Source organism: Notothenia coriiceps, unplaced genomic scaffold (assembly GCF_000735185.1).
Source record: "Notothenia coriiceps isolate Sejong01 unplaced genomic scaffold, NC01 NC01_scaffold00023520, whole genome shotgun sequence".
Taxonomy (NCBI): domain Eukaryota; kingdom Metazoa; phylum Chordata; class Actinopteri; order Perciformes; family Nototheniidae; genus Notothenia; species Notothenia coriiceps.
This window is the reverse complement of record NW_011356221.1, coordinates 330,087-351,602: the sequence shown is the minus strand read 5'-3', so window position 1 is coordinate 351,602 and position 21,516 is coordinate 330,087. Positions and strand designations below refer to the sequence as shown.

General features: G+C 42.7%; 2 protein-coding genes across 5 annotated transcripts in view; one reads left to right on the top strand and one right to left on the bottom strand.

Moving 5' to 3' along the window:
- LOC104954546 (protein sidekick-2) overlaps window positions 1–21,426 on the top strand; it is a 75,185-nt gene extending 53,759 nt beyond the window's left edge. Inside the window, exons 15-37 of the mRNA XM_010781670.1 lie at window positions 1,090–1,230; window positions 1,994–2,175; window positions 2,665–2,780; window positions 3,864–4,059; window positions 4,429–4,527; window positions 5,550–5,741; window positions 7,953–8,074; window positions 8,191–8,300; window positions 9,174–9,324; window positions 9,808–10,045; window positions 10,892–11,007; window positions 11,170–11,359; window positions 11,617–11,715; window positions 12,182–12,376; window positions 13,910–14,111; window positions 14,560–14,663; window positions 15,679–15,749; window positions 16,377–16,509; window positions 17,148–17,204; window positions 18,078–18,179; window positions 18,930–19,045; window positions 19,428–19,614; window positions 21,170–21,426. Coding sequence (XP_010779972.1) covers window positions 1,090–1,230; window positions 1,994–2,175; window positions 2,665–2,780; window positions 3,864–4,059; window positions 4,429–4,527; window positions 5,550–5,741; window positions 7,953–8,074; window positions 8,191–8,300; window positions 9,174–9,324; window positions 9,808–10,045; window positions 10,892–11,007; window positions 11,170–11,359; window positions 11,617–11,715; window positions 12,182–12,376; window positions 13,910–14,111; window positions 14,560–14,663; window positions 15,679–15,749; window positions 16,377–16,509; window positions 17,148–17,204; window positions 18,078–18,179; window positions 18,930–19,045; window positions 19,428–19,614; window positions 21,170–21,426 — 3,376 coding nt within the window. The remainder of the gene's footprint in view (window positions 1–1,089; window positions 1,231–1,993; window positions 2,176–2,664; window positions 2,781–3,863; window positions 4,060–4,428; window positions 4,528–5,549; window positions 5,742–7,952; window positions 8,075–8,190; window positions 8,301–9,173; window positions 9,325–9,807; window positions 10,046–10,891; window positions 11,008–11,169; window positions 11,360–11,616; window positions 11,716–12,181; window positions 12,377–13,909; window positions 14,112–14,559; window positions 14,664–15,678; window positions 15,750–16,376; window positions 16,510–17,147; window positions 17,205–18,077; window positions 18,180–18,929; window positions 19,046–19,427; window positions 19,615–21,169) is intronic.
- The window catches only part of ptpn13 (protein tyrosine phosphatase non-receptor type 13), a 327,111-nt gene that overhangs the window by 206,423 nt on the left and 99,172 nt on the right, over window positions 1–21,516 (bottom strand). The gene's annotated exons all lie outside the window — the stretch shown is intronic.

The window sequence follows — 21,516 nt, the reverse complement described above, 5'->3', positions numbered from 1 at the left end:
GCACCAGTCAGTCACGCTGCCAGGGGAGAGCCACGGGGGGGCTCCGTCTGTGTGCAGGGGAGCTGGCACCGTACGCTCTGTGACGCCATTTGGAACTTAGTCACCGCCACTGATCTCTAGACGCTCCTGGTGTTTTGTCAGGGACACAGTTTTATATAGTATATATATATATATATTATAATATTATATATATATATATCGTTTGGGTGGTGATAAGCCCTGATATGGTCAGGGTTTTTAACAAAGAAAACAAAGCTGTAAGAAACGATAAGGGGACAGAAGAAGAGGTTTCGAAGTAGCAATCACAGCTTTTTATCATGATACGATATATCCATTCTTTGGACAAGGATACAATGTTTCCCTATGTTACAAAGTCAAAACTGTTTCTATCCAATTCTCATGGACCTGCGTTTGATTAGACAAGATATAATTTCCCCATTCAACACATCAGCTACTCAACTTACAAAAAGCAGTTAAATATCATTTGACAACTTTAGAAATGAGCTCTTCCAGACATTTAGATCATTTTCTTTTGATTAAATTGACATGTTGTTGAGGTCTCGGTTTTTGGTCAAAGCTGTTGAAGCAGTCACTAAAAGGAGAACAGCTGGTCCACCTTAAGTGAGCCTGAGTCGTTCTTGTGCCTAACCTCCTTCAATATAATCAGCAGGTGGCAAAAATGACGTGGGAGCTGAGCATGAGTCATTGTAGAATTTAGTCACAAAACTGGCCTGTATTCACAGCCGCTGGCACTGTTCGCTTATTGCATTCAGAGAAAAGCACATCTTAAAAATGATGATGTGTACTGATTTATTTTGTTGTCTGCGTTGATGATATTAGATAGTTGACCCTCAAATCTAGTTACACCCCTATATTGCGCAATTGCTTCAGTTGAAATTAAACTGAGGTTAATCTTCAAAACCCTTGAAAAAGAGATCAATGATCTCAATGGGATTCACCTGCATAAATAAAGGTTTGAAATGAAATGAAATGAAAATCAAATGCTCCATTATATAATTCCATAAAGAAAACATCCTTTTTCCTCACTTGTTCTCTCTTCAAAACTCTGCATGTTTATGTGTTGTGCAGGGTCTCTCTCCCAGAGGAGCCCCCCAGTGCTCCGACTCAAAACGTCATTGCCAGCGGTCGCACCAACCAGTCCATCATGATCCAGTGGCAGCCCCCGCCCGAAAGCCACCAGAACGGCATCCTCAGGGGCTACACCGTCCGGTAAGATCCCTGTTCATCCAACCATCCATTTCTTTATTTGTATAGTTATAAGTTATAAACATAGATTCACTTCAGCTTAAAATCTTATCTAAGGAAGATATGATCCCGTCTGTTTACCTTGGCTTGGTGTTCTCTTTAATTGATTGATTTCACATAATTTGTCGCATTGAGAACTTAAGATTTGCAAACTTCAGTATGAACGAATGAAAAGAGACATTGTGAAGAGTCATTTTATACCTTGTTATGCACACCAGCCCACACTTTAATTACTACCTGAAAATCTTCCATTTAATATAGTTTTTACTTCATTTCCACTCCATTATCTAATTATGGTAAGAGCTGGGTATAAGTTACCGGCGGCATGTTTTACTTTAAAGCCTAAAATCCCCACAGTTTCAGTAAACAACCAAATGATTCACTCTGAGAGAGAACTAAACATTCTATGACTTCTTTTGACTTCAGCCAAACTTTAGCAACTTTAATAGGCAGAGTCAGCAAAACGCCAAACTGAGTGTAAATCCTGTAAACATGTAATTAGGGTTGGTTTTCTGTCATTCATTACATCCAAATAAAACAGCAGGTGTTTTCCAGGTCTGTCAGTGGTTTTTTTAATTGCTTGTTTGCTGGTGCTTTGTCTCCCCCTAGCAGGGACTCTAGTGTACTGACTCAAGCAGCAGAACTGGAATACATTTCAAATTCAGGGTGTAAAAAAACACAATGAACAGATGCATCTAATGCTTCCTTTTTCCTCTGTGTGTCTTAGGTACCGTCTGACTGGACTTCCTGTGGACTACCAGATAAAGAACATAACTAGTCCTGAGGTGACTAACCTTCTCCTGGAGGACCTAATCATCTGGACCAACTATGAGATTGAGGTTGCCGCGTACAACGGGGCGGGTTTGGGCACTTTCAGCCATAAAGTCACTGAGTGGACTCTGCAGGGAGGTGAGCGCACATCATCAATGTTATCGACCCGAGACCAAAACTAATGTGCTGACTCATTTCTTTCTTATTTATCAAATGTGTCATTTTCAATGAGTCTGCGTTTATATGTGTTAATTTCAAGCGCGATCATTATTCATAATGAATAGGACTACGATGCAACATCCTGCGGGAACAGTGCAATAATAGCAGTACACATTTTCCAGTAAAAAAAAAAACACTTGATGCATTGATTCTTCTTTGTAAGGATCACACAAAGGTTGCATCCCGGCTGAAATCTATAAGCAGCTCACTCAAAGAAAGTCACAGAGCCCTGGTATTAGGTGTTAGTGCCAACAGAAGGAGAGTGATGGCAGTATGAGCCCTGACCTGTGCAGCAGCGATCAATACCCACATCAAAATAGATGCAGGAAGGCTTCCAGCAGTCATCTGAAATGTGTTCTCACACCTTTGTCTTTCCACTTCTCCTCTTCCTCCTATCGTCCATCCCAGTACCCACCATCGCCCCCGGCAACGTGCAGGCCGAGCCGGTCAACTCGACAACTATCCGTTTCACGTGGACGGCCCCTAACCCTCAGTTCATCAACGGCATCAACCAGGGCTACAAGGTCAGTAGTTGCCGCGGCGACGTCCCCACCGGCCGTCACATCCATTGACAGAAGTGTCAGCGATGAGCTTATAGTATCACATGTCCTGTGTAGCAAAAGGAGGAGCGGAGCCAAGGGGCAAAATATATTTGATGTCATGGTGACGAATGGACCGTGTTCACCCATTTGTCAGTCGGTCACTCTCTTTATTCCCGCATCCATTTATCACATGTTTTATAGTGAGGCTGTAATGATGAATGTCTTCATTATTTTGTATCGGGCTCTTGAATACAGTCCATCTCTTTATTGAAATATTCTAAGAAATGTAGCCCACAGGTAAGAGGGCACTGCTGTTTTTCCGCCTCCAGAAATATCCCTCTATTTCCGACTAATTTGCCACTTAATTACATAATTGGTTTCTTTTCCCCTTGCCTTTTTGTCTGTCTGTTCAATAGTGCTGCACAGGCCTTACTCAGCAGGGTGGAGGGGTCACTGTTCAAACCCAATCTGAATTATAAATGCCAAATATTTTCCGGGGAGAGACTCAGGCAGCAATGGGAATAAGAGATTTAAAATGTGTGAGAGGTGATAGAAAGGTAAGGAAAGGAATACGTGCTGGAAAAGGGATTGGGAAAATAAGAGTGGCAGACAATCAACTATCTCTCCCTCTGACATCTCTTTTGCCAGCTCTTGACTTCCCTGCAAGCTTCCCACTCTCTGGAAACATACCCAACAGAAATCCAATGGGTCTCATTAACTAAGCACCTAATTGGTCGATCCAGCTCCCATTTGGAGATGCTACATGGTGCGCTATCAAAATGCATGATGAGATGCCTCTCTTGAGCCTTGAATCTCTACATTTCCTAGTCTGTTTTAATGGAGCTAATCAGCCATACCCTCCCAGTGAAAAGCTCTTCAGGGTGTCTTTCTAAATATATATTTAGGAGAGCAATGATGCCAAATAACTCCTCAGAGTGGCTCATGACTACCGAGGGGAGATAATGTTGTTGGATTTGTAAGGTTAAATGTGTATTACAGAAACATCATTAGCAGCTTTCTGGCTGATTTTCTTCAGTCTAACGTGTCCCTCTCTGTCTGTTTCAGTTACTGGCCTGGGAGCCTGGCAGAGACGACGATGTTACTATGGTAACAGTGCGACCGAACTTCCAGGACAGCGTCCATGTGGGATATGTGACAGGTCTCAAGAAGTTCACAGAGTATTACACCTCTGTGCTGTGTTTCACCACGCCAGGAGACGGCCCCCGAAGCCCGCCCAAAGCATTGAGGACACACGAGGACAGTAAGTGACTCTCGTCCACATTTCTCTCACTCTCTGGTGGTGGCGAGGGGACATGAAGCATCTCACACTAACACATCCTCCGGGCAACATCTATTATTCATGCAGAACCAAGTTGTGCAGAAGTGTTAATGACTGAGTTTATGCTGCATCTAGCCAGCATCATCATAATTGGGACTTCCCTCTGAGATAATTGGTTAAGCTTTAGAAACTGTTAATTTTTCTCAACTTGTCATCAGACACTTTTTGTTTGGGCTGATTTAGTTTAGTGAAAATTCAAATGCCGTCACCAGTTTGCCGATATGCCCACAGTTCCACAGTGTCTTGTTTACCCATTGGCCCAGCTCATGTTTATTATTTGTCCCCGCTCAGCCCCCGGTGCTGTGGGTCACCTGAGCTTCACTGAGATCCTGGACACCTCGCTCAAAGTCAGCTGGAGCGAGCCTGGCGAGAAGAATGGAGTCCTCACAGGTATATCCAGCTCACCTCAACATGACACTGGTACAAGGATGGAGTTCTGCAGCCAGCTCAATGAAATGTTCTTGTTTTATTTTGCTTCTTTTTTTCCTTCTGCTGCCTAAGCTGCATGAGCTTACACAACAGCCAATATCCCATTACATCAGTTGAACAACACTTGTCAGAAATTGATACAACTTCCTACATAAAACATTACATTGCACACACATACATTTTCTCTCCTCCCATGAGCTTTGCAAGTACATTCTGTGGGAGAGAAACTACTTTTTGAGGGAACTTTGGGATTTTAGTCTTCGCATACCATATATGCACTAAATCCTATATAACACACTTCAGGAAAGAGAAACCCCAAAAAGCATATTAAGACCTCTATAAATAAAAATGTTGTCTCACTAGTCCATGGATATGCGTGCCTTAATTAAATATATTTCTAGTAGGCAACTGTTAGTTCTACACTGCAAAATCTAAGGGAAGAACAAATGGCTTACACTGACTTTAATATTTAAGTGTTTACCGAGGTCCAAATCCAGCAGAATATCTTGAAGCGTTTTTCCAGCACATTTTAAAGTGCACACAGCAGGAGACAAGCAGTGACATGCCATGTGAAATTATTGATTTGGCATGAAATGCTGCCTAATGCCTTATGCAATCACATGAAAAGAGCTGCTGGCCAAGAAGCAAATTGTATTAACTTTGACAGGGTACAGTAAGCGTGTGTGTGTGTGTGTGTGTGTGTGTGTGTGTGTGTGTGTGTGTGTGTGTGTGTGTGTGTGTGTGTGTGTGTGTGTGTGTGTGTGTGTGTGTGTGTGTGTGTGTGTGTGTGTGTGTGTGTGTGTGTGTATCAAGGGCTGATTTAATTTGCTATATTCAATTTTTGATGAAGTTAATTTAATATTTCTGTTAGCTTGCCTCGTGGCATGCTCGCCGAGAGTTGCTATTGTAGTAAAACTGATGTAGAATTGTCCCCAAGAGGACTCTCTGTCTGTTTCTGTAAACCAATCTCTGTCGCTCTACAGGTTATCGCATTTCGTGGGAGGAGTTCAACCGCACCAACACCAGAGTTACCCACTACCTGCCCAATGTCACCTTAGAGTACAGGGTCACTGGACTCACTGCTCTCACCACCTACACCATAGAAGTGGCAGGGATGACCTCCAAAGGCCAGGGCCAGCTATCCTCCTCCACCATCTCCTCCGGGGTCCCACCAGGTCAGGAACCAAACAGTACTCACACCAAACGATCAGTACACAAAACAACAAAACATATGTTCTCACTTAGCTCTGGGGATATCTAGCCACACCAATATTTGCCCATGTTGTGAGATATTGGGCTAAGTCTCAGTTGTGTGGTGACAGAAATACAATTTCTTTCGAGAAATGTCCCAACTATTCTGTCTGGATAGGCCACTTACTTCCTTCTGTTGTTGTGGTTTGAATCTTGTTTATTATTTTGCCATTACTATTTTATAAGCATATCATTTGATTAATTTTGTGTCATCATATATCCTTTATCCGTCCCACAGCAAGGGAAATTACAACAGCCAAGTAAGCTTAATGTGGGCTTACAAATAATAATGAGGCAAACACACATGTAATACAAATCAAATTAGTACACTACAATGGTCAAAATAAGAAGCAGCATTATAAAAGTAAGTGAACTAGCACCCAGTTTTAACAATAAGAAAAGTAAATGTATATATTGCACATGAACAGTGTGACTGCACAACAGTGGTGTTACAGTCAGTATTGTGTGTACTAGGGACTGCACACCAGTATAATACTTACATTTTAACAGTAGTTAACACCTTCAATTAGGTGCATTCAAGGACCCCAGGGGGTTTTCTGCCTTTGACTATTTTTAAATTGTGCATACAAACAGACCATTACTGAAAGGGGTGTCTGAGGGGCTTGATAGACTGATTAAAGAGATCATTATGAAAATCTAAGTAATTAAGACCAAAACATCCTTCGTTTTAGTTCCTATAAAGTCAAGCTCCAAAAGCAATTTCCTACATCCCCCGAGATGCACCTCAATGGCATGTTTTATTTGAGCCTCCCTGCCTCCTGAAGCCTTATTTTGTTTATAATGCAGGCCCTTCTGTTAAAAGTGTTCACTCCGGGTTGATATCTCAATAGCAGGGAACCTTTTATTAAAGGCATATTTACTGCTTCACCTTCAATCTGGTGAACACTCTCTCTGTTGTCTGGCGCCAGACACAATGAAATCTGACCCGGGTCACCTCAGCCGGGACCGAGCCGGAGAGAGTCACCGATACAAATAGCTGCGCCACATCTGCGAAATAACAGCTCCCACGAGAGCATTAAGGACAATTATGGTCTTTAATGATTTCATGTTTGCGAAATTGTGCTATAGAAAACACAATGCCCACATCAACTACTAGAGCAGCATTCAGAGCATCTGTGAAACCTGTGAGAAAACAGGCTGTTAAATGGAGAGCAGGCTTCACAGCAGCCGTTATAGTCCCCAAAATGGTGATTACTCTCATTGTATATGTGTAAAGAAAACACCTATGTGCCGGCAACTGTACCATAACCACCTTAGTTATCAGTCATGCAAATGATTTAAAAGTGGTAATTTAACTATGACCCGTGTAATCTGCATTCCATTCATGTTGAATACAACCCGCATTTAAGCAATCTTGGAAGAAAGTGCTCCCTTTGGAGTGATTGCATCTATTTGAATTTTACGCCACTGTCCACGCTCCAATAGGCAGTTGGCGTTAATATCTTTTAACTAGGATTTATTTAAACTATATCGTGCTTTGGAATGGGCATATGGTATAGTAGGTTTAATGCTTGTCTTGATAGAAGCATGAAAGGGAAAGAAGACGACGAGTAAGTTGTTTAATGCGCAGGCACATTCTCAAACAGCCTCCCAATAAACACAGACTCACAAAAAACATTCCTACAAACGATGATATTCATATACACTGAAAAGGCGTCCTGCTGTTCTACATATTCAGCGTTTTCAGATTCCCCTCTTGGATTTCCAGGGAATAATCCATTCTTATGGTTTACTCGGCTCAAGTGTAAACAGTGTGATATCAGATTGAATCATATCTCCAGATAACTGCAGTGTAATTGGCATTCATGGCATTGTCTCCGCGTGTATGCATCTTTTTCTAATCTAATCTACTTTTGCTGTTTTGTCTGAAGTTGGTAGCACAAGGGAGAGGAATAAATGAGGCGGCTGAGAAGTTAATCTATGTGCAGTATCTGTACGGCCACAAGGGGGTGCTTCGGGAGATAGATGTTCCTAATCAAAGTCAACAACCCAAAAGCAGCCTGTGGAAGAGGCTGCCACACAAAATAGTCCCAGAGCATTGTCAGTGCATTGCTCCATAACTCATTCTTCTTCTGTCTTTTTTAAGTTCAACACTGACTCTTCTCTCTTCACAGAGCTTCCTGGTCCTCCTACCAATGTGGCAATCTCCAACATCGGCCCACGCTCCGTCACCCTGCAGTTCAAACCGGGTTATGATGGCAAAACCTCCATTTCCCGTTGGCAGATGGAGGCCCAGGTGAACCACATTTAATCCAGAGCTGAAGTTCACATTTCCTTTGTCATGTTTTGCTGCCTTTTTTAAGTCATCTTCTTTATGCTGAAGACTAAAGATCAAATTGTTCTTGCTCCCAGGTTTCTGTGGTGGGGGAGAATGAGGACTGGGTGATGGTCCACAAAGTGTCCAACGAACCTGAGGCTCGCTCCTTGGAGGTGCCTGGTCTCAACCCTTACACCTTCTACAGGTACTGTGAACCGTCTGCTTTACTCCTCATATTGTTATCTGCAATGAGCATCCGAAAATAACCAATATTGGCGAACACAAAACCTTCAAATGGGCCCGGACTTAGCCTAGATATTCAAATGTAATCAATTTATCCTAGACTGGAATCCTGCAAATAAATACTAAAACTAATTATACATAGCAGCAAACAAACAAGTACCCAAAGGCCTCAAACGCATCAAATTTGAATCGGCTGTCACAAGACTATCTTCTTTTGTTTGCAGTGCATTGTTATAGTAATAGGATAGTCTCATAAGGTATGAACAAGAATAAGCTAATGCTAGATAACATGCTAATTAAGCGTGTGCAGATTGTGACAAACAACAGATAAGGTGTATGTGTGTTTCAGTATCTCGGCTAAATTCAGCTCATCCCAGGAGCCTTATCTCATTCTCCATTCCTTTTGATTTGGATACAAGCTTATTATGGACAGTGTGGTTTCAAAATCATTTTTTAACAGCATGCGTGATCTTTATCTTGTTTCAGTCTTCTGCTTGTTTTCCTCCATCACATTCAATATAACAAATGCACATTTCACCAATCCCTGAAGACCTACAACAGCTATCATCATTCTAACATCAGTGCTGCCAGTTTATATTTGATTAGAGTTAGACAGCAACATTTTGTTTTTGTTGCATATACAGGCTGTAACAAACAAGCCTGCTGCTCATGTTCATGCCGTATGCATAGCCGGTGCTCTGATCTCAGTTCAAATGCAATAATCCTCATGTAAGAGGATGCACACTGCAAGAGTTACAAAAACCCCAGGAGTTAATTCCAAGTTTTCGAAAATGAGTTCAGTTCAGATGAAAGCAGCATTACGATGTTTTTTCAGGTTCCGTATGCGCCAGGTGAACATTGTTGGCACCAGCCTCCCCAGCCAGCCCTCCAGGAAGATCCAGACTCTCCCTGCCCCCCCTGACATGGCCCCCGCCAACGTCACACTGCGCACCGCCAGCGAGACCAGCCTCTGGTTGCGATGGATGGTGAGTAGGACTCAGCTTCCTGTGTGCATCTCGTGAATATTCATCACATTAGTGAATCGCGATGTCTCACTATAGTATAGCACAATTTGGAAAAAACAACAAGTTACCATTATTTTTGACAAATATTTCCATGGTGATATGTTTCCAGATATAAGAGGGAAGGATTTTTTTTTAAATAAATATTCATATTACCGTAGTAAAAATCCAATATTTGTTATAAAGGGCCAACACCAAACAATATTTTCTTAATAAGTCTGTAGTATACTCATTGTAGGCCTGGATTCCACTGTAGTTCCAGAATACCTCATTAAACCTTTTATGTGTTGGCCTATAACAAAAATTATAATTTAGATATTGCACTAGTCCTCTGTGATTTGGAGAATCATTTGATTAATTGTGCAGTATAAAAGCCAACTATAAAAAAAGTCGCAGTTTAAGCTTATTTTGACCCCTTTTCCCTATCCCTTACTCTCTCATGCTTAGCCTTTGCCTGAATGGGAGTACAACGGGAACGCAGAGCAGGTGGGCTACAGGGTCCAGTACTCCCGCGCGGGCTCACAGGGCCGGGCGCTGATCCACATCATCGCAGACCGCCTGGAGAGAGAGTTCACCATCGAGGACCTGGAGGAGTGGACGGAGTACGAGGTCAGGGTCCAGGCCGTCAACGGCATCGGGACGGGACCCTGGAGCCAGCCCGTCAGAGGCAGGACGAGGGAGTCTGGTGAGTCATCTGTCATCCTCAGAGAGAAATATATGAGAGTCAAATGATCAATGATCCTAGAGGGAAGAAATATGCATCATTAGCATCACAAAAACACCAACGCATGGCTCGCTTAATTACTCAGAAGCACTTTTGTTTGTGCTGCAAAGTGTCAGGTTGTGTCAACAGAAGCTACAATTAAATCAGGATTTATAACACACAGAAAACAAGCAAGACAACACATTCCTATTTAAGAACCATGACCATATTTTCATAGATTTGTCCATGAATTAAAGCCCTGTGTTACTTTTCTAATACTAATGTTATTGTTGCAACATCTGGATGGAAAATCTACATGATTAGTCATATTAAAAGAAACAAACAGTTGACACTGCCATATGTGAAATGATTGTATGAGCAGGCACTATAATGCTCTTTTTAGCAGCCGAGCAATTCTCCCTCCATGCTTCTGCTTTCATATCGCTCAGCAGACGTCGGGCAGTGAGGAATGGAAGGAGTCTGAGGAAATTGAGAACACATGGACTCAAATGTGGAATTCCTGTGCTCCCTTTTTCCACTCACTTCAGCAGATTCTTAGGAATCAGCGCATTATGTCCAGAGATAAGTGCCAAGGAAGAGAAAAGGCCTATTCTTGCAGTCTTTCTTTTTTTTTTTTTACAGCAGGCCTGCAGGGTATACCAGGATATCAGAGGCTTTGTTCAAACAAAACTACACAGGCCATAACCGTATCAGTTCAATCAAAGTACATCCACACAGTAAATAGACAAATTAATCTTTCAGAAGAAATGGCAAACAATGGACTATTGAGGCCTAATGTTTCTGGCTCCCGCTCTCTTTGTGTTCCAGTCCCCTCCTGTGGACCCACCAACGTTTCTGCCTTCGCCACCACCTCCAGCAGCATCCTGGTGCGCTGGTTTGAAGTTCCCGAGCCAGACAGAAATGGACTCATTCTTGGCTACAAGGTCTGTTTGTGCTTCTTGTACTAAGCAGTCAAAAACCATCTAATTGTCCCGTAAGAAAAAACAACTATTGTTAGGCAGTATACAGAGCAGCAGGGTGACAATTTCTTTATTTCCAAATCCCCTTTTCCCCAACATCTCTCGCCTTTCTCGTCCCTGGATCAGGTGGTGTTCAAAGAGAAGGACTCTGACAGTGCGGTCCACTTCTGGATGGTGGAGGGGAACGCCACCCACAGCATTCAGCTCACCGGTCTTGGGAAATACGTTCTGTATGAGATCCAGGTTCTGGCTTTCACGCGGATTGGAGATGGACGGCCCAGTTCTCCACCCATCCTGGAGAGGACTCTGGATGATGGTAGGGACAACGTTAAGCATTTAAGCATGTAGTATCACATCAAAGAAAATTGTAAACAATGTTATTTGGCATAGTCCAAGTAGAACATTTGCTTTTATGCTATTGACATGTACAATTTGTATTAACCTTTCATTTAACATTGGGACGATTTATCTTCAGCTTGATAGAATCTTTGGTGAACAAATAAGTGTAAATGAAACGTAAGCAAAGTCCGAGTTGTTAAAGTATTCAGTGTTTTGTCTGTTTATTTCCTGCAGTGCCAGGACCTCCTGTGGGTATCCTATTCCCTGAAGTGCGGACCACCTCTGTCAGGCTTATTTGGCAGTCTCCCTCGCAGCCCAATGGCATAATACTTGGTTAGTAACATACAAAAGTAGTTATTTTCTCTTACCACCATTATTCCTTGACATTTTACCAGCATAGCATATAATCCAGAAATATATTTTTTGAATGGATTGTAAGGCCCACTGATGTTGACTTTCAACATACTTTGGTGGTGTTTAATATCAAATCTTGTTATTTCCTGGCTCTAAAGGGAGTTGGGATCTCTTCTAAGCTAATAGGGGATTTCCCTGTGAGCCGTTGAGTCATTATACATCTGTCGGATAATTTATTTTGAACTATACAGTATGTCAGTCCCACACAGTAGCATGCAGAAGCAGATGCTAATAGAGTCGTTTCAGAAGAAACAAATCTGCTTGTTGCACAGTTGGCTATTACCAACAGAAGCAACAAATAAAACATGTTTCATCCTAGTTTTACCCTAAAACTGAGCTCCGTTTGACACCTTAATAAGATATTTTTTCCTCCATCTTCCCCCAGCTTACCAGATCACATACCACCTCAACTCCTCCAACAGCAACACACCCACAGTGGACGTGCTGATCCCCAGTGCTCGCCAGTACACTGTGACCAGCCTCAAGCCGGAGTCCGTCTACGTGTTCCGCATCAAAGCGCAGACGAGGAAGGGCTGGGGCGAGGCTGCTGAGGCGCTGGTGGTCACCACGGAGAAGAGAGGTAACCATGTTAGACTGCTGGATTTATAGCAGATGATTAACAACAGTAATACATACAGTGCTGCAGCGATGATGTATTCTGTATGCTGACCCGAAAGTTGTCCCTAGACAAAAAAGCTCGTAACCGCTGTTTGAATGACAGCTGAAACATGAAAATATCTTAATCTTGTGTTCATAAAACATGTTCAAATAAACGTTGACTTAAACACAGGGAAACTGAAAGTAATAAAATAATAACTGATTTCTTGGTTTTAGTACTTATTCCTGCACCGGTCTATCCAGAAGAGCACATCAAATATCATTATTATCTGTTATGGTGTTTTAAAGGTTTAGTGGTATTTTGAGGTGTAACAGTAACACACAAGGTAACAGTAGTTTGCATAATTCTTGAAGCAGACACAGGTGTGTGATCTGAGTAATGGCACAGCTAGCAGAGAGCTGTAAGAAGCATGCTTTGCACTCAGTTCATTTCCAGTTTACAGTCCAGTCAGCAGATGTGTTTTCAGAGCGTTTCTGCCCCGTGGGTGTTTATCGGAAGCGCTCTGATGCAGTTCTGGGAACGAATCAGTCCATCTGCTTCCCTCAAGGCATGCTGTGGATTGTTTACTCTGCAACTTTATTCCTCGGCTACTTTTCATTCATCTGAATCTCCCTTGTTTGTGCAACATGGCCCATGCAAATGTGAACAAGCAAAAAGTGTATTCAACTTTTATATAATTTCTCCATCCTGTCTTGATGATTTCAATCCTTTGCTCCCACTCTATTCTTAAATGTGTATTTCTCTTGTCCACCCTCCTCTGTTGCCAATGTCTCCTTCCCTATTTTTTTTATTTCAGAACTTTCTTTGTTTCGTTTTAGACAGTAATACAGTACAACATATCTTTCAGTTACATTCACATTTTCTGTTTTTCGAGCTGTATCAATACAATCCTGAATAGGCTTCAAGTATTAGACAACCAGTAACAGAGTAACACTCAGTGCTAAAAAAAGAAAAACAAATGTAATAAAGATGGCCTACCTTAGAAAATAAGCAAAATAAATAACAAATAATAGTAAATAAACAAAAATAATAATGACGGAAACAGAATACAAGTGACATACGAGAGTGTTAACAATTATTACTGCATCATCGCTTAATAAATGTATTTTTCTGTAAGCATAATAGATATGTTATTGCTCCATGTGGTGGATATCCCACACTCTCCGAATCCAGCGGTTATAGGTGGGAGGTTTTAGTTTTAACCATTTAATGGTGATGCACTTCCGGGCCGCTGTCAATACAATTCTTAATATATACCTCTTAGACCTCTCTTCTAGACCCTCAGGTAAAACTCCCAGTAGAGCCACCATCGGATTTAGAGCAATATTCTGTTAGAATACTTCTAGAGCATCAAATATCTCTTTCCAAAATATATGTAATTTAGGGCATAACCAAGATATATGAGTATGATTTCCCACAGTCCCTCCAACATAAGTTACTATGTGTTTTTCTCCTTCCCTTTTTAACACCTGTTGTCTGTGTGTCCACATTCAGCTCGTCCCCAGCCCACCAGCCGCCCCATGGTTCCTCAGAAAGACGTCCAGGCCCGTCATGTCCTCCTGTCCTGGGAGCCGGGCAGCGACGGCCTGTCCCCTGTGCGTTACTACACCGTGCAGCAAAGAGAGCTTCCTGAGAGCAACTGGACCGTCCACTCTGCCTCCGTCAACCATGAGGCCTCCTCCTACATAGTATCAAGGTAGAGAGTTATTTTAGCTTTCTGGAGTTTTATTTACAACATCTAATCCTCTTTATTACAAGAGATGTTTTTCTATTTGTTCTCTTTAGATGTACAGTATAAGTCTAGTCCCTACTGCTACACTCACTTAAATATTCCCTCAGCTGCACTATACTTGGCATTTCAACAATATGCTTATACGGAATAATGTTTCCAGGGTATTAGAGTCTGATTAGGAACATAAACAATGGTATGAACTAGCCAAACAAGTTTAGGACATTAGGAATGCAGCATTCAGCAGAGAGGTCTCTCAGTTTGGCTGACTTTCTTCCTTGTTAGCTTGAAAAGCTTTTAGCTCCCACAGTGAGACTACATTTGTCTTTTTGATATCTGTAGCTGAAAGGTTAAAGATCCAGTGTCGTAGTTTATCATCAAGATTGATGGGCTTTCCTGTGCTTCCATCCCTAAGGCTGAAGCCCTTCACATCCTACCAGTTCAGAGTAAAAGCCACCAATGACATAGGGGACAGTGAGTACAGCGAGGAAAGTGAAGCAATCACGACACTACAGGACGGTAAGAGTGACATCAACTTTAATATCTGATGAGTGAATTAAGCCTTTGCTAAGCCCCACCTTTCGCTGCTACTCAATCAAGCTAATAAGACTAACTTTCTTTGCTTATAGTTGCTCCACAGGATTTTAAGTAGAAATCTAACATTTAAAAAAATGACATTTTCTTCCAATATGCCTGGTAACTAGCATCGCTGTTACACATGCCCCATGCTCAACGTTTACCTTGACTAGTTTGAAATCCACACTCGCCACTCTCCTTTTATCCAAGAGTTAGATCCAAAGCTTTGGCAGCACTCTCATGTCTGTTTGTTAAACAGTAGGCTACAGCTAGCTGCCAATTAGCTAAGCATTCCATAAAGACTGGAAGTAAGGTTATAAAAACCACCTATAAGCTTGAATATGTCTCCTGTTTTGAATCTATTCAAGTGTAAAAACAACATGTTGTGGTTCTTTTGGGCGTTTCTGCAACTATTCCATGGCATGTGCATTCACTCCTCAATGGTTATCTGGCAACCTAACAGTATTGACAAGACTTTGCCGAAAAAACAATAATAACACATGATATCAAACGCTTTTAAAAAAAGATTACGTTTCTGTACTATGAAATATGGAACTATTTCACCTTTAATGTTCGCACATGAACTGTATTGAGGTATTTATAGGCACAATATTACAATTTCACTCTTATGTATGTGTGAACGGAGTCTAATGTCTCCATGAATCAGCCTATTGTTGTGATTCAGACACCACTGGCAAACCCAGCAGGTGATGTCATGTGTGCACCATCTGCAGTTACCATGAGACGTGCACAGCATCAAACGTTTGCCCACTGGTGCTTTAACCAACTAAAGAAATATCCTCTTTCCAAACGCCTGTTTTCGACCCATCTGCCTGTTCTGTTCTAGCTGTTGTGTTTATGCTCCATGAATGCCACTGCACATGGATACATTTAGCATCTTGGATTGTGAACATTTGCAGGTTAATTTAGCCCATTTATCTCACTTTTGTTGCCTCAGCGCCTGACGAAGCACCCTCCATTCTCTCTGTGACACCGCACACAACGACGTCCGTGCTGATCCGCTGGCAGGTAAGAAGAGGCAGATTTATTTTATTTGTTATGTTCCATTGTTTGCAAAATCCATAAAAAGCCTAAGAAAGTGGCCTCTAAAGAGATACCATGGCAGTACACAAAGTAGGCCTATACTTAGGGGCTGATGCTTCACACACCATGTACTCTGTGTGTGTCTAACTAAAAACACCCTCTCCAACACTCACACCTGAATCCACAGCTCATAAAGAGGAAAACAGGAGGCTGCAAGCCCCAATGTGATGTTTATGGAGAACACTTGTAGAGTTTATAAGGATAGAAGGGTTCTTGTTTTGCTTTTGCCCTCCGGCTCCGCTCTCTCATGTTCAACCATCGGGGATTTCTCTCTGTGTGACTCACCTTTGGATGAGATCACTCTGAGACGAGATTTTCTTTTATAACTGTAAGCCTCAATTAATGCATGCCAGTCAAGAGACAAATTACATGATGAAGAAGTGGAATATTACAGTGAAAAAACACAAAAGTAAAATGTCTATTAAAGTGAAATTAGCCATTTATATGACCACATTAAAGCTGAAAAAGTATGCCATGTGCAATATTCTCAGATATTTGTTCGGCTTAGTTCTGCTACATTAGACTTAAAATCCTCAATATTTTCATTTCCAGCCCCCCTCTGAGGAGAAGATAAACGGAATCTTACTGGGCTTTCGGATTCGATATCGTGAGCTGCTTTATGACCGTCTGCGCAGTTACTCTGCTCACACCATCAGCAGTTTGTCCACCTGGGGCGATCTCACCGGTGAGGAATTACTGCAGCAAACATGAATAACAGCAGTTTGTTACCACCTACACTGTTGGATCATTACACAAAAACCCTTTCATTGAGAACTGCCGGTATGCTGCATTTATTATGCTAATAAAGCTACATTGTGAATTTAAAGAAATAAACCAAGGACAACAACTGCACATCAAGAAACTATTCACCACTGTGACAAAAAGTGTTATTGTCCCACCTTCACATCAGTAACAACTACACACCATTATGAGTTTCCTTCACGGGTCATTTTTCTCTTCACGTGTCAGCAGCACCATTTATTTCCATCAGAGGAAAACTTTCCCAAGATATCCCCGCTGGTCTTGACACCTCACAGCAAAACATGTCATCTTGTGATCAGCAGCTATCAGCTGCAGGCTATTATTAGGTTTACTCAGGCACTGTTACTCCTGCTCCGTGTAACTTACCCTATCATTTACCTTTGAGTCAATCCTGGGCTGACTCGGAGGTATGACCACTGTGATTGTGGGTTTATTTATGATCAAAGTGAAGCGCTTCTTAACAAGGGGTATATCAGACACTAAGCCTATTGTCTCTCCACTTCCTCCCCCTTATTTAACCTGTCTTTTTTATTACTTTTCCTTCTTGCCTCTCCACCGCAGCACCCTACAGCATCCAGAACCTGAGTGATTCAACTCAGACCCAGCATCAGTTGGACAGTAAGTGATGTTATGGCTCTGTCTTAAAAAAACACACACATGTCCTGAAGAGGCCCTATTTTGCTTTTTGTGGTTTTTCACTTCCCTGGTTTGTGTTATACAGTTTTGTGTGCATGCAAAGGCTAAAAAAAGCATGTTTTGAACATTAAAGCGTGTAAACATGTCCAACTACTCAACAAAACGTAGTGCTCATAATATGGCCTCTTTAACAATGATTCAATCCCCAAAGTAATTAGGTTACAAAGAAAAACAATCTCAACATATGTTTGAAGTTTTGAGTAATTTAACACAACATTTGGCTGCTTATATTTACACCAAACTGGTACAAACACTTCTCTAAAGCAAACGGAAGCTCTCTGTCTGCAGACATCCTTGGACCCTGAGTACACGCGCTCGTGTAGTCCCAACACACCCTTGGTTTGCACTTGGTTTGTCAGTTTATTTGGAGAAAAAAAAAAAGCAGATGGCCACAGACTGCTCCTGCACCCTTGTAATTATTTATTTGTGGCAGAAAATCAGTGTTTTACCATTCTCAGTAGCGGTGTTATGAGAACAAGTGGGACACTGCTGAGGGATTACAGCCTTAGTATTGCACTACTGACTCAACCAGATTTGTTGTGGCACCAGGAAGGAGGTTGAGGGATTTTGGATGAGCTGAAGGAATATTGGGTTTCCAAAATAAGGAGCAAATAGGGATTCGACAATCAATATATTTATCACATGTAATTATACAAGGTACAATTCCTGTGAAACATATGCCTGCTGTTCCTTAAATCTACGAGTTCAAAATAGTTTTTCCAAAAGGTGATTTGTGGTGTTTCGTGTTAAATAAATTCCTAGCTTTTAATCCCTTGTTGTTTACTTCCACTGCAGAGCTGAGTAAACACAAGCGCTACGAGATACGCATGAGTGTTTACAACGCTGTGGGCGAGGGGCCGACCAGCACGCCACAGGAGGTGTTTGTGGGGGAGGCAGGTATGTACGCTTCCTGTCATTTCAATCAACACAGGCTCCTGCACAAAGTCATTTGACCACCCGCAATGCAAGTGGATTAGACTTTTCTATACAGCCGTCGCTCACACAACCTATGTGCTTTTTATCCACCCCAAAAACATTATGCATCACATTTAATAAGAACAACATCTTGTTCTTTTTTGTCTTTCTTAATAATGTGAGCCATGTTCATGCTCAACTCTCTGACTGCTTTTTGCACATGTCTGCACAGCCCATCCCTTTAAAATATAATACACTGTAGTTTGCCATATATACTTATTGTCTATTGTCTAAGTTTTTTTTATGCATTTAGGGTTATTTGTATAGTTACATTTACATTTATTTGTATTGTTACATCTAAAATGCTAAATTGTTTCTTAAAAATACTTATTTTTGTATTATCCTTATATATATATTTTTTTTTTTCTAACTGCTTTGCAACTTCTTCTTTTTTTTTATTGTTTATGTTCGAACCACCAGATACCAAAGCAAGTGTATTGTATGTGTAAACGTACTTGGAAGTAAACTTCTGATTCTGAAGTGATCTCCTAAAGAAGCACGCTAAGAGGAGTATTTTGTCTTTGTAAATCCCGGGTTCTTCTTCTTAGGTTTAGTCTGTTTGGCTGTTATCCTGCCTGTCAACACACAGAGTATAGCACGAACTAAAACAATCCCTTGTATGCAGGAAATGTCCTTGTCTGGTATAATAATGTGTGTGATGGCCTTCAACAGTGCCTACAGCTCCGCCCCAGAGTGTGGCCATTCAGTCCGCAACCGCCACCCAGCTGGACGTGACGTGGGACCCTCCCCCCGTGGACGCACAGAACGGAGACATCCAGGGCTACAAGGTCGGAGTCACACTTTTTTTATTTAACATCTTCTAAAAACGCTGCCAGGTGCCAAAATAGGCCCTGGAGCAACACATTTTATAGTCCTACTTCCCAGTTTTTATCTTTATATAAAGATTCTGATGTTTATTTGTAGTGCTCAAGAGACCGCATCTATTTCATGTGAATCACCATTAAATGCACATTTCTACACTTTAGGTAGCACTGTTTTCCAGAGGGGCTTTCAATGAAATTTTTCAACAAAACATTTACAGTGAATCAAATAAAAAACACTTTCCCTTAAGGGAGATTGAAATGGGAGGGAGGTTTATAGAAGCTGAATTCCCTGAACAGCCTCTGTAGACTTGCATTAATATTTATTCATGAATCCTATTCCACGTAGGTTTACTTTTGGGAGTTCCAGCGCAAGAACGAGACGGAGCGGCTGCGGACTCTGTTCATGCCAGAGGGGGGAGTGAAGCTGAAGAACCTGACCGGTTACACCACCTATATGATCAGTGTGGCCCCTTTCAACGCAGCTGGTGACGGACCCCGCAGCGCACCCACGAGGGGCCGCACCCAGCAAGCAGGTACATTAAACCACTAGAAACCGAATAAAAGGGCAATCTGAGAGCAAGGCAGACCACCACCATGGCTGTTTTACATTTTTCGAATCCGCTATAGCAGGGGTGTCCAATCTTTTTTCACTGAGGGCCACATGCAGAAAAACATACGAAGGGCTGGGCCACTCACTAGAGGTGAGGTATATTGCCTCCTAAGTTATAAGTTAGCAAAATCAATAAAATGTATGTAAATATGCTTTAAGCAAAAAAACACAGCATACATCCCAGCTTTCATTTAGTGTTTCATTTATTTCGTTTTCAGCTCATTCATTAACACAGAAACCTCTGATTGCTTGTAATAAGGGGAAATAGGAAGTCTATATCTCAAGCTTGTTATGCAAATAAGTTATTGGGCTTTTTTAAAAATATTTTCAACTTTAATTTACTGAATGTATTTGAAAATGTGGCTTATTAACACATGTAATATATTTTTCGATATGTTTAAGATGTACAATATAAGACAAGCACAAGTTTCATGTGTGGGCCATATTCCATTATTGATACGCAGAGTGAAGCAGGGAGGACCCAAACGCAGATAACACTTGACAACACCTTTATTTCAAGGAGGGAGGGAGGGCGGACGGCCCGGGGCAAGGCAGAAAACAAGGAGGGAAACTCGGGCAGACGGCCCGGGGGCAAAGCAGAGTCCAAAGTGGGGAACTCGGGCGGACGGCCCGGAGCGGGAGAGTTGCGTTGGAAGCAGCTCAAGAGGAAAGAAGTTCAAAGGCGAGAGTTCGGGAGAGAGTTCAAAGGGAGAGTCAGGGGTGAGCTCAGAGAGAAGCTCAGGGGAGATTTTCAGAGGAGAGTTCGGAGGAGAGGTCAGGGAGGGAGTTCAGAGGAGAGTTCAAGATGGGCTCATGTTCAGAGTCTCAGAAGGGGAGCCTCAGCGCGAAGAGTTACGAATAGGAGCCGCCTCACGGAAGGTTCCGAGAGGCAGCAGGTCAAGCGGGACGAGTTCCCGAGGAGAGCCTCGATGGAGAGCTCGAAAAAAAAAGGGTAGAGTCTCGAAGGGGAAAAGTTCCTGTGAAAGAGTTCAAGTGGAGAGTCCGAGGAGACGGGTTACGGGAAGAGTTCAGAGGAGCAGCTTCATGGAGAGCTCAGGGTAAGAGCCTCAGGGGAAAGTTCTGTCGAAGAGTCAGTGGAGAGTTCGAACGAGGAGAGGTCACGGAAAGAGTTTCAGAGGAGCAGCCGTCGATGGAGAGAAACAACGTCCAGTTTGAGCAGCGTTCACAGTAGCAGAGTTTGCCAGTAGAGAGTCCAGTTGACAGAGTCTTCAAGGGAGAGCTCAGAGGAGAGACTCCAGGAAGAGTTCAGGGGAGAGTTTCAGAGGGCGAAGTTCAAGGGAGAGTTCTAGGGAGAGTTCAGCAAGGAGTTCAGTTGAAAGTTCAAAACGGAGAGCCTCAAGAGGAGAGTTCAGTTAGGATAGAGGACACAGCAACTCAGGCGGTCTGACGAGAAGACGACCCCAAGACGCGGTTTAGGAGTACAGGACACGGCAACCTCCAGGGCGTCTGACGAGAAGACGGCCAGGACGTTGAGGTACAGAACGGGAAACCTCCAGGGCGTCTGACGAGAAGACGGCCCCCAGACGGGTGGGGGTACAGGACTCGGCAACCTCCAGGGCGTCTTGGACGCAGAGGACGGCCCCCAGGACGGGGCGGGAACACGAGAAGGCCTAGAACGGCTGTGGCCGAGGACGGGCCGGAGGCCTCGACAGCCAGAAGCGGGAGCTCGGCCCAGGACTCAAAGCGGGCCCACCAGAAGCGGGGAGGAGCTTGAGACGGCAACGGGGGCACGGCAGGCGGCTTCAAGGGGAGAAACTTGAGACGGACGGGGGCCGGCAGGCCGGCTCTTGGATAGGTACCAGAG